Below are 14850 nucleotides of genomic sequence, written 5' to 3' on the forward strand. Positions count from 1 at the left end.
TATTGAAGACATGAGTGATCCAGAATCATCCAGAATAAAACATGAAGATACTGAGGAACAAATAGGTTGGTGTCCATTCTTGATTCTTCATTATTGACTACTTTAGTAGCTGTGAAATAATAATCAGTATATGATGATAAATGATAGAGAAATGCATCTAAATGATCATAACCCAGTTTTAATCATATTAACAAGTGAATGACAGAACTGACCTTTGTACGTCAAAGATACTTAATACTCACACTGATAGATACCTGATGTCTTGTTTTCTGCTGTGTTTTAAATTTTAATATTTAACCTCATTGAACTGATTCTGACTGCTTAATACATTTATTTTTAGACCAGAAGAAAGTGACGGAGCAACGACTCTGTAACTTCCAAACTCAAGGAACAAAAGCCAAAAAGCTGCACACCTGCTCTCAGTGTGGAAAGAGTTTCCAAAATAAAGTGATAGGCGCAAGTGATAGGCGGTTGTCTGTTTGCAAGATGGCTGATGCTGATCGAGCATTCATAGAGAACTGTTGTCTGGATGACAAGCGCTTTCAGTGATACTTCAGCCTGTTTGATGACCTGTTGTCCCACATCAGAGCAAGTATCGAACGGGCAGGTCTGCCACCGTTTATCACAAGCAGGCTCCTGATTGGTTAACACAGCGCGAACAGATGGCAAAGTTCAGATTTTTCAACTTCACTTCAAACGGGTGAATGCACAGAAAGCACCAAATAAAATCAGTCATGCAAGATGCTCAATTCGCATCTTTTGCGCGAATGAGGCGAAGTCTCATCGATCGCACCACGCTAAACTGGTCTATCGCGCCACAGGACCTCCAGACGTGCATCTACGTGTCTTTACATTGACTTAACATGGAAATCACTCGCTCCAGATGCTCTATTCTAGTAGTGGGAAGTTCGGATAATTTTACTGACACTGATTTTTGAATCTCGTTCAGCAAAATGAATAAATCTTTTTTCAAGTAATTTCGTTAATTTCATTCATTTCAGCAGAATCTAATAAAAATGTTACATATTAAATTTTCCAACACATTTAGTACTTTTAGAAAAAATAAACTATAAACTAATGCAGCCATGGCCAAACTTTGAGAAAGAAATTATTAATGAATTGCTTAGCTTGCTTCAGGCTATGTATTCAGTCTGTTAGTTCACCTCACCTCCCTATCCAAATTGTTCTTTCTTTTGTCACTTTTTTTGTCACATTTAATCACATCTGCTTCCTGGAAAGTTTAGTTCACCTCTCGTGTCTTCGGGTTCGAGCCGTTAGTTCCGTCATCATGTCTGATCTGGGCGGTGACAGCCTCATATGCAATACATGCAGTCCGGAAACAGAAAAGTTTAGTTCACCTCTCGTGTCTTCGGGTCCGAGTCATTCGTTTATCAAGTTCCAGCCCCATAGGCAAGGCTATGCAGTCACTGGAATCTCTTGAGATTTGAGAGATGGACTAATCTTTTCTGTTTCCGGTGACTGCATAGCCTTGCCTATGGGGCTGGGACTTGATGAACGAACGACTTGAACCCGAAGACTTGAGAGATGAACTAATCTTTTCTGTTTCCGGTGACTGCATAGCCTTGCCTATGGGGCTGGGACTTGATGAACGAACGACTTGAACCCGAAGACTTGAGAGATGAACTAATCTTTTCTGTTTCCGGTGACTGCATAGCCTTGCCTATGGGGCTGGGACTTGATGAACGAACGACTTGAACCCGAAGACTTGAGAGATGAACTAATCTTTTCTGTTTCCGGTGACTGCATAGCCTTGCCTATGGGGCTGGGACTTGATGAACGAACGACTTGAACCCGAAGACTTGAGAGATTAACTAATCTTTTCTGTTTCCGGTGACTGCATAGCCTTGCCTATGGGGCTGGGACTTGATGAACGAACGACTTGAACCCGAAGACTTGAGAGATTAACTAATCTTTTCTGTTTCCGGTGACTGCATAGCCTTGCCTATGGGGCTGGGACTTGATGAACGAACGACTTGAACCCGAAGACTTGAGAGATGAACTAATCTTTTCTGTTTCCGGTGACTGCATAGCCTTGCCTATAGGGCTGGGACTTGATGAACGAACAACTCAAACACGAAGACTCGAGAGATGAACTAATCTTTTCTGTTTCCGTTGACTGCATAGCCTTGCCTACGGGCTGGGACTTGATGAACGAACGACTCGAACCCGAAGACTTGAGAGATGAACTAATCTTTTCTGTTTCCAGTGCCTGTATAGCCTTGCCTATGGGGCTGACACTTGATGAACGAATGACTTGAACACGAAGACTCGAGAAGTGAACTAATCAATTCTGTTTCCTGTACATATGGGATGTTGTTGATTATATAGCTTGGGACCACTTACACAACAGCATTTTCAACTAAAATAGAAATGCGTTCCGGCAGCTTATCCGCACGGCATCAGTGCCCAGAAGCTAGAGAACACAAACCTTGAGACAAAATAGTTTTGAAACAATACTGTTATCATCTTCATGTAAACTTTAAAAAAGAACTCACATGGCAGGACTGTGTGCCAAATCTTCTGACTAACAATCAAAGACTTCAGATTTTAACCTATAGGATCAGCGGAATCTTTTAGGATTTGCTAAATTTGTCTCAGACGGCCAAATCGTCGCACAGTGTGCACCCGGTCTTAAAAGACAATCCACATGGTGAGCTGCACCCTTTCCATGCCTTTTCAGTGCTAATGTATCACTGTGTGTCTTTACTAAACCCTGACAGTAGTTTTTTAACACCAAAAGAGGGTTTGAGCTGGCGCAAGATGTTAGTAAATCTGGCCCAAAGTCTTTAATATGAAATATGAGCCTCTTTTGCATCCACTGTGGGGAAAAACTTGTGTACACTGGAGAAAAACATGGATTGTCATATAAATGTATTTAGAGAGAAGTATTATTTTTCCTATTTTTTACCCAAAATGGATGGAGTGAACACTCCTGGGCACTAAACACACTCATGTTTCATTCATACAGGCGCCCTCGAGCAGAAACACCCCATATGCCTCAGAGAGAAGTAATATAATGTTTTCAGGAAATCCCTAATAAAAAAGCTTGCATTGTAGCTGAAAATAAATAAATAAAATGCTTTGACTGATTAAACATGAAGACAACAAACACACGACGGCGACAATATATGGTGTATTTGAGTTCTTCAAGCCTTCTCTGTATTTTAATATAGTATATTATAATTTGGGTGGCCAATTCCATAACACCAAAAAAGAAGACACTTTGTGGAATTTAGTGAGGCAAGAATGATTGCATAGGACTCTGGTGTACTCTCAACCCCAATACAATTTTGTCCATCATATCAATGGTATCGTGATACAGTCTTGCAAAGTGCACAGTGCCTGAAAACATAACATTTCTGGACTTCTGGAAATAACATAAAAACATAATTTTAAAAAAATGAATGCGAAAAATAAATAAATACACATTTCAGTTCTTAACAAAGAAGTTCACCCTCTGCAGCAGCTCAGGCAGCTCTTTGCTAAGAACTGAAATGTGTATTTATTTATTAATTTTTCACATTCATTATTTGTTTATTTATGTATTTCTGTTATTTACAGAAGTTCAGAAATGTAATGTTTTCTGGCACTGTGCCAGATTATTTGGTTATGTATTTCTGAATGACTGGTGATGCTTGACTGCATGATTATGATTTTACAAAGATCTGCAGCAGAGATTGTGTCTTCCTGAGGTAATTTTGCTTCTCGAAAAAATTACCTAAGGGAAGACGTAGCCTACCTGCGGCTCGTCGGTTACTTTTATGTTTTTCCATGCTGGCATGTTGGTCAATGGTGGCTTTCCCTTGACTACTAATGTCCACTTCCCCGCAACACAGTGTGCTCTTTTGTCCATTCCGGATAAATAAGGTCTGAGCGTCTGACATTTAGGTTAATGTTATTAGTAGATAGTTAGTAACGCTAGTAGAATTGCATCTCACAGTGCCACATTAAAGGGGTGGTAAACCACGATTTCACTATTCTAACTTTAGCTAGCGTGTAATGTTGCTGCTTGAGCATAAACAACATCTGCAAAGTTACAACATTCAAAGTTTAAAGCAAAGGGAGATATTTGCTTTTAAAGAAATCAGTTTCTAAGAACTACAGCAAACGGCCAGTAGGCGACTACACACATTCCTCCAGGGTTGGTGACATCAACAGGCTCAATATTTACATAAACCCCTCCTCCGAGAATATTAAATAAGGGGGGGTGAGGCCATTTTGTATTGCGGCGCTGTTGTGGTATAGTTAGGCTGGAGTGTTGTTGCCGCGATGCCAAGGAAACGCTGTTATTTTCATCCGGATTGCAGGTCTGGGGTACTTGCTCTGTTCAGCCTTCCTTGGGACGGGGTGCGTTGCAGAGCGTTTAACATACAGCATGTTATATGCACGTGTGTTTGAGACAGGGAACAGGCGCTCGCGGGGCTCCCTGCAGCACATCTCACGGAGGAAAACTTCCACCGTCTTCGCGATTTCAATGCCGGATTTGCACAACGTCAGCTGCGTGAAAAAAACACTGCCAGTGCGTGGATGCACGACGCGCGCGCTGCACATTTCACGGAGGACAACTTCCACAAACTTCGCGAGTTCAATACAGGATATGCACAACGGCTTGTCCTGAAAGCTGGATTTACAAACAGAAGCTGTTTACGGGCCACAACCTGTAAGTCTGATTTATTTTTCATCGATGTGTTTTCCTGTAATAGGTTAATTGTATGTTGTAGCAAGGAAGTAAACAGATGACAGCGCTGTTCTGCAAACCAGTCTGTTAAATGCTCATTCATACTTAACGTTATCCGACGAACACCTAACGTTACAAACACTAACTTTAAAATCTCAACAGCGAACCTGGCATTAGTGTAAATTATTCTTTGATTAGAGCTTTTATGTATTGTTTATCTACAGGCATGCTAAACATGGCTCTGTGTGTGATTTGGCTAACTTACTAGTTAAAGCCAGTGCTTAGTGTTCGTTTTGGGTTAGTTCTTGCGACAGATATTTGGCTATAATCGTTCTAAAAATACAAAAGTTAAAGTGCCATTCAGTAGCGATCATTATAGATCCGCAGTCTTTACTCTTGAGGACTGAACAGGTTCTGCTCGATCATCTTCACTCAAATGTTCTGGGTCTGATTCGGGCTCATATGGTTTTATTGACGCCGTTGTTTCTAATACTGACCAAAGCACAGCCTCCGGTAAAGGTAAGGGGCGTGACGTTTCCGACAAACGTGCACTGCGGTTAGCGAATCACAACACACTGGGCCAGCTAACCAATCTGAGCCCATCACGTATTTTTGAGGGACTGGCGTCATACAACCCGGAAAGCATCAGACCGTTTTACAAGGAGGGACAGAGCAGTGTAGACTAAAGGTCAAATATATGAAAAATAAGGCAATTTTTTTTTAAACGAAGCATGAACACATGTTACAGTGCACCCCACAAACACAGTCAAGCCTTCAAAAGAATGTGTTTTACCACCCCTTTAGTAGACAAAATACTCACAAACATTATGGAAAACAATATAGATATTGGGCTATTATATAATGGCTTTAGTTATAATTTACCTGTTTTTATTCTCTATCACTTTAAGTATAGGAAGTATATGGATGTGGATCATTGGAATAGCTGAGAGCAGTGGAAAGAAATGAGGTAATAGACACTGTGAGAAAGTGCAAAAGCAAATCCTCCATGGATTGGAATAGCATTATGATTATAATAAAAAAAATGTTAATTAGCCATTAACTTATATCTCAAACTTGTCTTTTCAAAATGTGAAATTTCCAAATAAAATAAAAATAGCAAAAGTTATACCATCATATAAAACTGGGGATAGATACAATTTCACAAACTACAGGCCTGTTTAAGTTCTCCCCCAATTCTCCAAAATCCTTGAAAAACTTTTTACAGAAAGACTGTTCCATTTCATGGAAACACACAACAGTCATACAGACTCCAGACACACATCTTTGGCACTAATGGAACTAATTGAGGAAATCACAAATTGCATAAATAAGAAGAAACTTGTAGTTGGAAATTTCATAGATCTAACGAAAGCATTTGACACCATAAATCATGACATTTCATTACATAAATTAGAGAGGTATGGTATCAGAGGGGTTGGGTGAGTAGCTATTCAACAAATAGGCAACAATTTATAGAAATTGTTGAACATAACTCTACATACGGGAACATAACTTGTGGTGTACCGCAGGGATCGGTATCAGGTCCAAAACTTTTTATAATCTACATCAATGACATTTGCAGAGTATCAAACATACTAAAATGTATTTTATTAGCTGGTGACACAAATATGGTGATGACTGCTCCATCCCTTGTCAAAAAATCCTAAAGGATTCTATAAGAAACCTGTACAGGATTCTATTTAGAATTTCTATCATATTTTGGAACCGTTCTTATAGGATTCCGTTAGGAATTGTCTTATAGGATATTTATGTCTTATCTTATAAGATTCTTATCTGATTCCTATAGGATTCTGTGGGAACTTTCTTATAAGATTCCAGCATTATTTCTCTCTCTCTCTCTCTCTCTCTCTCTCTCTCTCTCTCTCTCTCTCTCTCTCTCTCTCTCTCTCTCTCTCTCTCTCTATCTCTCTCACACACATGTGTTACTCTAAAAAGTAATTATAAAAAATATTAAGTGAAATTCCATTAAATAAAAACAAAATGTCCAATAAGATTCTAAGAATCCAATAAGATCCTACAGGATAAACTGAAATTCAAATAGGATTTTTTGACAAGGGATCTTTCAAATGATCTGCAAATCCAGCGTCAAACTAGGCCTTGATTATAAAACATTCTTCAACGAAATGCTTTGCCCCTCTGTCTACTAACTCTCATTAGAGTGTTATTTTAGCATTAGTAGACTGGTAGGATTAGAATAAGTTGTTCGCAAAGGAAGTCGCAAAGTTACTTATAGTCAGTAGAATGTCTGTTGGGGGACCAGAGATAGCAGATATTAAGCAGACTGTATATTAATACTCTAATGAGAGTTAGTTGACATGGAGGTGCTACTTTACTTATAGTCAACAGAATGTTCAAAAGGGACCCTCCAAATAAATTGTTACCCAGTAATTAGTTGACATGTCTGTGTTTTGTATCAACTTAAAGTTTAAATGTGCTAATGTGAACAGCCCTTTTGTTTATGTTTGTTCTGAGAATATAAATTATTTTCTTTTTTTCACTGGAATTCCTCCACAACTTGTAACATTCTAAAACAACATTCAGAGGCAATGTACATCTAATGCAATACCAAAACAGTATTCAATGCAGGCCTTCTGATCAACATTAGACCGCCACCCTGAGGCTGAATAACGCACGGAGGTTAAGACCTCTGCTAAAAGTGTGTCTGCATGTGTTCAGCGATTAGAATACAAAGCTTACAAAATGTTTATCATAACTAACTTTATCCACTCTAGTGACGACCCTGTATGTGATTTACTTATAAATGCGCGGCCCCTTTAAGGAGAATGACCGCGCGTACTGAGCATGCGCAGAAGAAAATAGGGCGAGTGGCTGAGAGGAGAATCGCATTCACCATTCAGTCGAGTCTGCTAGAAGAAAGACAATAGGTATTCTGTTGCTTCATACCTGAGCTATCGTTTTATGTGTAAATATAGCCAAAGCAACTGTTATCTTATGTGTATGGTGCTTTTGTCAGACGTCTCAATTATAAATCAGGATTTTAGTGAAGAAGACCTGTTTGGAAGTGACGGCTGGTTAACGTGTGGGACGCGTTTCAGTCACTATTTTATATTCGTCCCGTTGTCTGACAACAGAAACTGAACGATATAGAGATGGAAACAAGTTTATTTTGAAGGGCTGACAGTCGGCAGAATGCAAAAGTGACGTAATGGCGTCATTGATATGCTAATTAGCGATCGTGAATGAAGGACAAATGTGGAATATTTTGTGAGAGATTTTACTCACATTATAGAGTTTAAGTGCTAATGTAACGATAATGAAATTCAATGGCAGAGAGTTTTTCACAGACTGTCTCAACCTGTTTACACCAATAAAATGTGCTTAATGTGCCACTTCACAGAAGATCTCAGACATAATGAATGAGGGGAAAACAGGGAACATACAAATAAGCTTAATGGCTCTGTTATTTCTGTCAGACATTGAACAGCAATTAAACCCTATTTCAAATGCAATTGATATCAAACTGCATCAAAATATTCCATATTTCCAAAAGAAAACATGTTCACTTAATATAAATAATTGGTATTTCAGTATAAATTCAGTAACTTCTTTTTCTGATGCCCCACCCATGACAAATCACCAATAAATACTGGGAATATTCTCATCATCCTACAAGAGAAGGACAAACTCCAGGTTTAGCAGCTGCAATCTGTGTGACTGTTAAAGATGGAGTTTATTAAAGAGGAGATTGAAGACATGAGTTATCCAGATCCATCCAGAATAAAACATGAAGATACTGAGGAACAAACAGGTTGGTGTCCATTCTTGATTCTTCATTAGATATCACTCATAAGATATAGAAGTGCATCTAAATGATTATGATCTAGCATAACTGTTGTCATCCAAAAATATTAACTTGAACTAATCTTAACCACAGACTATTTTATTTTAGACTGGATGGAGGTGAAGCAAGGACATAAACTGGATGAATTTGAGGAAGAACATTGTGACAGAGAAAAAGCCAAAACATTGCACCCCTGCTCTCAGTGTGGAAAGAGATTTTCTCAAACATCAAGTCTCAGTAATCATCTGTGTGTTCACTCTGGAGAAAAATCTTTTAACTGTGATCAGTGTGGAAAAAAGTTCATTTCATCATCACATCTAAATAAACACCTGATAGTTCATTCAGATGAGAGACCTTACGTCTGTTCTCTCTGTGGAAAGAGTTTTTCGAGGCTAGATCATTTTAAACAGCACCAGAAAACACATGATGAAGTGAGAGATCATGTGTGTTCGGACTGTGGGAAGAGCTTTACTAGAGATGACTATCTGAAACGGCACCAAAGAATTCACACTGGAGAAAGACCTTACAAGTGCTCATATTGTGACAAGAGTTTCGCTCAGTCTGGACACCTGAAAATACATGAGCGACTTCATACTGGAGAGAAGCCGTACCACTGCACTCCGTGTGGAGAGAGTTTCAAAAATCCAACAGGATTCAGAAATCATCTGTTCATTCACTCTGGAGAAAAGCTATTTAACTGTGATCAGTGTGGCAAAGATTTTCATTTATTATCCAATCTAAAAAAACACCTGAAAGTTCATGCAGATGAGAGGCCTCACTTGTGTTCTCTCTGTGGAAAGAGTTTTTCAAGAATGGAAAATTGTAAGCGGCACCAGAAAACACATGATGAAGTGAGAGATCATTTGTGTTGTCAGTGTGGGAAGAGCTTTACTGCATCTGGTGAACTGAAACGACACCAAAGAATTCATACTGGAGAAAGACCTTACAAGTGCTCATATTGTGACAAGAGTTTCAATCAGTCTGGAACCCTCAAATCACATGAGCGACTTCATACTGGAGAGAAGCCGTACCACTGCACTCAGTGTGAGAAGAGTTTCAGACAGTTACCAAACCTTCTGACACATATGAAAAAATGTTGTGAGCAACATGATTTCATGTCAAATACCTCAGAGTTAAACTGCGTGAGATAAAAAATAGTGTTTCCTAAAAGCAAAATATCATCTAATTTACTTATTTATGAAGTGTACTAAATTGTGTTCTGATAGTACATGTAATTATGAGAAATAAAACAGAAACAACATCTTGTCTTGATCTGTTAAATAGTGTTAATCACATTAATGGTTTTAAACATTCTATCTTAATACTGTGATGAATATCTTTGGCATATGCAATATTATTGCCAACTAAATTATCAGGTTTTGTATCATACAAAGAGATTGGAGTTCATTTTATCCTTGATTATTGACTGCTAAGAAGTACCAAAGCTTCAGTTCACCAGATTTGAATGTAGGGCTCCATATTTACCTGTTTGCAGTTGTTTGATTTGTTCATTTATATGCCGTTCAAAAATTATTAGCCACGTTTCCACTGTCAGGCCTGTTAGAGCAAAGCACAAAACAACTCTTTCAGGCTTTTAGTTCAAAAGTGCACATTTAGAAAAAAAGATATACATTTTATGTGTTTATGTCACATTTCTTTAGTGAAACGGTAATTTCTATTAAGTAGTGTCATTTATCTCTTGTCTCGCGGTAGTGGTACTGTTTCCTGTCACACAAGGGCAGAAATGCCATCAAATAATAAAAAATGACCTCATAATTCAAGGTATAGGGGCACAAAATCCCTGTTATGAGATTTAGTTTTTACTCAATTTGTTTAACTTTTTTCCACCATTGATGGAAATTTCTGTCATTTGTAAACACTTCCCTGCCATCTTCTGAAAGAGAACTGAGTCTCCTGATCATCATGCGAATGCAGAAATGAGCGATATATAAAATAACACGATCATCAACATTAACCCTTAAATGCATACCTCGGGTCTTTAGCGACCCGAGACGTCATTCACTACCCTCCTCCTCATTCATTTTTTAAAGTTAGACATCAACATTCTTAGTATTCCTCGATCAATCCATTTGAAACAATATAACAAGAAAAAAATATATAATTGAATGCCTGTTTTTCCACTAGTTTTTTGTCAAAATTGTATAGGGTCGCTAACGACCCGAGGTGTGTAAGATTGTACTTTTTTTTTCTGCACACTAATAAATGAATCTATAAAGACGAAATAACTGCAATTCACCTTTATTCCACAAGGTGGCAATGTCTGGTTCACAATGATGAAGTGACATTTCACTCATACTTACTGCAAACTGAAAACAAAACAATAATAATTATAATCTGCAAAACTTGAAATGGCTCAGTGATTTACTGCAGAGCAAGTACTAAACACATTCAAGTCACTGTCACTGGATGATGGATCTGGTGAAAGCTGTCAGTGATCAAAATATTGATTTTGAAGATGTTGAAAATGAGTTTTGAGAATATGTGTGAGATCGCGAATATGTTCCAAATGCAGAATGTTCTGGGAAATGAGTTCTGACGAGGACAGTGGGGATGTTATAAAACATCTGCTCAAACTGAACCCTTCCAAGCTCCAAAAGGTAACAAAATATGTTTTATTTTATTCTTCCGTAATTGTTGCTCTACTATCAGGAGTTTTATATATAATCGCGACATGTTAGATATAGATTCAGGTTGCTAAAGACCCGAATATGTAAGAATGTTTGGCGAAACAGTCATGCATTTAAGGGTTAAACAGCATATAAATCAAAACTGCCTAATGTTACCACAGATAGCACAGATCCGTTTTTACTCTTCCGGACCAGCACTGGGCCAGCTCCGGAGCAGATGCGGATTTCCTTTATGGTGATTTGTCCTCTCTGTTATGGATCTGGCCCAGTATCATACCAGATTTGGGCCAGATCATTATCTAGACACAAACAAAGTAGTATTAATTTCTCCTTCAAGCATCTTCGTCTCATATGAATGATTACATAGCTTTATGCTACTGATATTTTTTTCTCTTATGTTTCAACATGAAGCTCTTAGACTGCAATAAGTAAAAAGTACTGATTTAGATGTAAAGACAATTACTATACTGAACACTATTTTTTTTTTTTTACAATAAAATACCACCTGATAATCTAGTGCCCATGCTGACCCATGTCCACCGCCGAAAGCGCCAACCAGAGAAGTAGTGGTAAAAAAAGAGGTGGGTAAACTATAAATTCTGGGTGACCGCATCGTGGTCACGGTAAGGTGGGCCACTGCCTACCGGTGTATAGCGTATCCTAATGATAGCTATTGTTCTCAGAGAGAACAAAAATATTTAAGAGAGATAGAGAGGGGAGGCTTATATCCAGGGGTTCCAATGCAATGCACTTGTACATAATGATTAGATTTGGGATTATTTTCATAGTCGATTAATCTGTTGAATATTTTCTCAAGTAATCGATTAGTTGTTTGGTCCATAATGTCCGAAAAATGTGGATCAGTGTTTCCCAAAAGCCCAGGATGACGTCCTCAAATGTCTCGTTTTGTCCACAACTCAGTTTACAGTCCCATATGAGAGAACACACTAGAACATATTCACATTAAACAAGCTGGAATCAAAGAATTTTACTTTTGTCTTTAAAAATTACTCAAGCCGATTAATCGATTATCAAAATAGTTGTCGATTACAGTTTTTGCCAATTGCTAATGAGGCAGGTGCAGATTAACGACAGAAGGATGAATTTGGTGAAGAAGAGCGAGAGCTTTGTGTTGATGATGACAGGGTGCAGACAGCTATCGCTTGCGATTGCATTTAGAATGTAAACTTTTGATGAATTTATGAGAAATCTACAGACGCAAACTGGAAGTAAAACTCCCATTGATTTTTCTCCATAAGGATTTAGATTATCAGGCATAATGTCTAAAATATCTGAGGTAGACTGATCACGAGTTGTGAAACGAAAGTTTCTGCTTCTGTAGATAGAGGTCTGTAAGAAAAACTACACTACCCACAGTCCTAAGCTTAACAGCGACACCTCTGATTGGTCCAACTCGCTGTTATTACCATATAAACGTTTACCGTACCCGCGAACGGCTGTAGCGATAACAATAACTAGCTAGCTGACTAGCAAAGGGAGCTTGTTGTCACAAACTTTCAGTGGTTTAAATACCAGAGAAATCATATAATTACATCCAGTTATTTATCTGATAATAATGTATCCTGAATTTTACTTGTAGGCCTACATTGGCTAATGGGAAAAGGAAGAGGTGACTTGTTGAGTCAGTGGCATGAATCTAACCGTGAATCAAATTAACACCAAAAACATAAAGTTTAGTACTGTTTTCCGAGCTCACTCACTTTGGGCTTGTAGCCGAGCAAGTTTGTTGGCATTAGGAGGAGGGCTGCTATCTTGACGGCGCTTAAAAAATTGCCGGATATCCATGTTTGAATCTTGGTTGCGTGTCGTTCATGAATGATTCGTTCATTTTGAATTAATCTTTAATATGACTCGGGACTACCGAGTTGTCTCAGAGAGTGATTCGTTCATTTTGTGTTGACCGCGCATGCGCATTACGCAACATATGGGTTCTTTTACAGTTTATGGTTCTGATTCTGAATCGACAGGTGAGATCCGAGTCTTTTGTTCTTCCTGTCAGTCCCATAGAGACGGAAAGAGAAAAGATTAGTTCATTTTGCTGAACGAGACTCAAAGATCAGAGTCAGTAAAATGATCCGAACTTCCCACTACTCACACTGACAGTTGCAGCGCAATATGAAAGACTTCGTCTAACTGTACAACAAACAACCAATGAAAAGGAACAATATGAAACTAAAACGACATAAGCTTAATTTAAAATGGCTTAGGAACTGTAGGCTATTTAGAGGTGGATAAAGTCAATTTTGAGGTGGATAAACGCACTTTGGAGGTGGGTAAACGCTATTTCCGAATTTTGGGAGGTGCGTAAACGGCGTTTACGTGCGTTTAGCCTCCACTACATCCCTGGCACCAACAGTGGTACGTGACCATCAGAACTGGACCCCGGAGCAATGGAAGAAGGTGGCCTGGTCTGATGAATCATGTTTTCTTTTACATCACGTGGATGGCCGGGTGCGTGTGCGTCGCTTACCTGGGAACAGATGGCACCAGGATGCACTATGGGAAGAATGCAAGCCGGCAGAGGCAGTGTGATGCTTTGGGCAATGTTTTGCTGGGAAACCTTGAGTACTGCCATCAATGTGGATATTACTTTGACACATGCCACCTACCTAAGCATCTGTGGGATGTGCTGACAAACAAGTCTGATCCATGGAGGCCCTGTCTGTGCAATAAACTGAACATTATTTATAACATTATAACCTGTTATCCACAGCTTCTGCAAGCTTTCTGTCACATGATGATATATGCACAGGAACTCAAACATTGGGAATCTGTGAAAAGTCAGTCTACCCGATTGTGATTGTGCAAGTGAATGTGATGTAATTGTTTTAATGTTGCGGCATCCAGTATAAGCACAAGTACCATTTTAATGAACAGTACAACACATGCATCCTTCCTCTCTGTTGTAAACAAACACAGCGTCAGCTCATGTATGAGTTTGCTCCCGCTCATGTGTCATCAATCTTGCAATCCAGACTGTTCTGAACGTGCTCTGGACCGTTTGCAGAGGCTGTGAATTACAATTTATATTATTGTAAATAATATTTGTGTTTGCACTCTGGCGAATGTTACTCTGTTATGCAGCAGGCTCGCGAAATCTCTCATTAACAAACAAAGTGTAGACAAGATGTAAGTTAGAGTTTTATTGTGCATTGTTGGCAGCTTTATTGATTATAACGGACAAAGCGACACTGTGGTTTCTTTGGGGCTATATAATCCATTGAATAAAACTATTGTTTTTCATGCTGCTTAAGGCCCTTTCACAACGGACGCGTAACAAAAAAGCAAAGCGGAAAAAGCGAATATATTTTGTGTGCGAATAGTTTGTGTCAAAACCATTCACATCAGCCGCGACGCGAGTTTGCGACGTCTGGGACATTTCAAAGCTCATTCGTGGCGACAGCTGAGAAAACATGGATACTTCCTCATTCAGTGAAGACGAGCTTTTCATTTTATTTAAAAGACCGAAAAGAAGGTTTTGGGTGCACCCAGTCTTAAAGAACAGAGAGTCTGAAGGGGAGTCTGCTAATCTTGTACAGGAGCTAAAACTTTATCATGGCCGGTTCCGCACTTACTTTCAAATGTCCGTGGGATAATTTGAGGAGCTCCTCCAGAGACGGTAGCAGCGCATCTGACGAGACAAACACACTTCAGGAACC

General features: G+C 38.9%; 1 protein-coding gene across 3 annotated transcripts in view; it reads left to right on the forward strand.

Annotated features, from left to right (window-relative positions):
- Window positions 1-14850, forward strand: part of LOC307129956 (uncharacterized protein) — a 236371-nt gene that overhangs the window by 189143 nt on the left and 32378 nt on the right. Inside the window, exons 1-3 of one of the 3 annotated variants that reach the window (XM_079822775.1) lie at window positions 7523-7605; window positions 8355-8489; window positions 8631-10762. The exons of 1 other annotated variant lie outside the window; for it this stretch is intronic. In XM_079822775.1, the coding sequence (XP_079678901.1) occupies window positions 8405-8489; window positions 8631-9673 (1128 nt within the window). In that variant the 5' untranslated portion in view covers window positions 7523-7605; window positions 8355-8404 and the 3' untranslated portion in view covers window positions 9674-10762. Of the gene's footprint in view, window positions 1-7522; window positions 7606-8262; window positions 8490-8630; window positions 10763-14850 lie in introns of those variants that run through there. One more of the 3 variants, XM_079822776.1, reaches the window with a different exon arrangement.

Source organism: Gobio gobio (genome assembly GCF_949357685.1).
Source record: "Gobio gobio genome assembly, chromosome: 8".
Classification (NCBI taxonomy): domain Eukaryota; kingdom Metazoa; phylum Chordata; class Actinopteri; order Cypriniformes; family Gobionidae; genus Gobio; species Gobio gobio.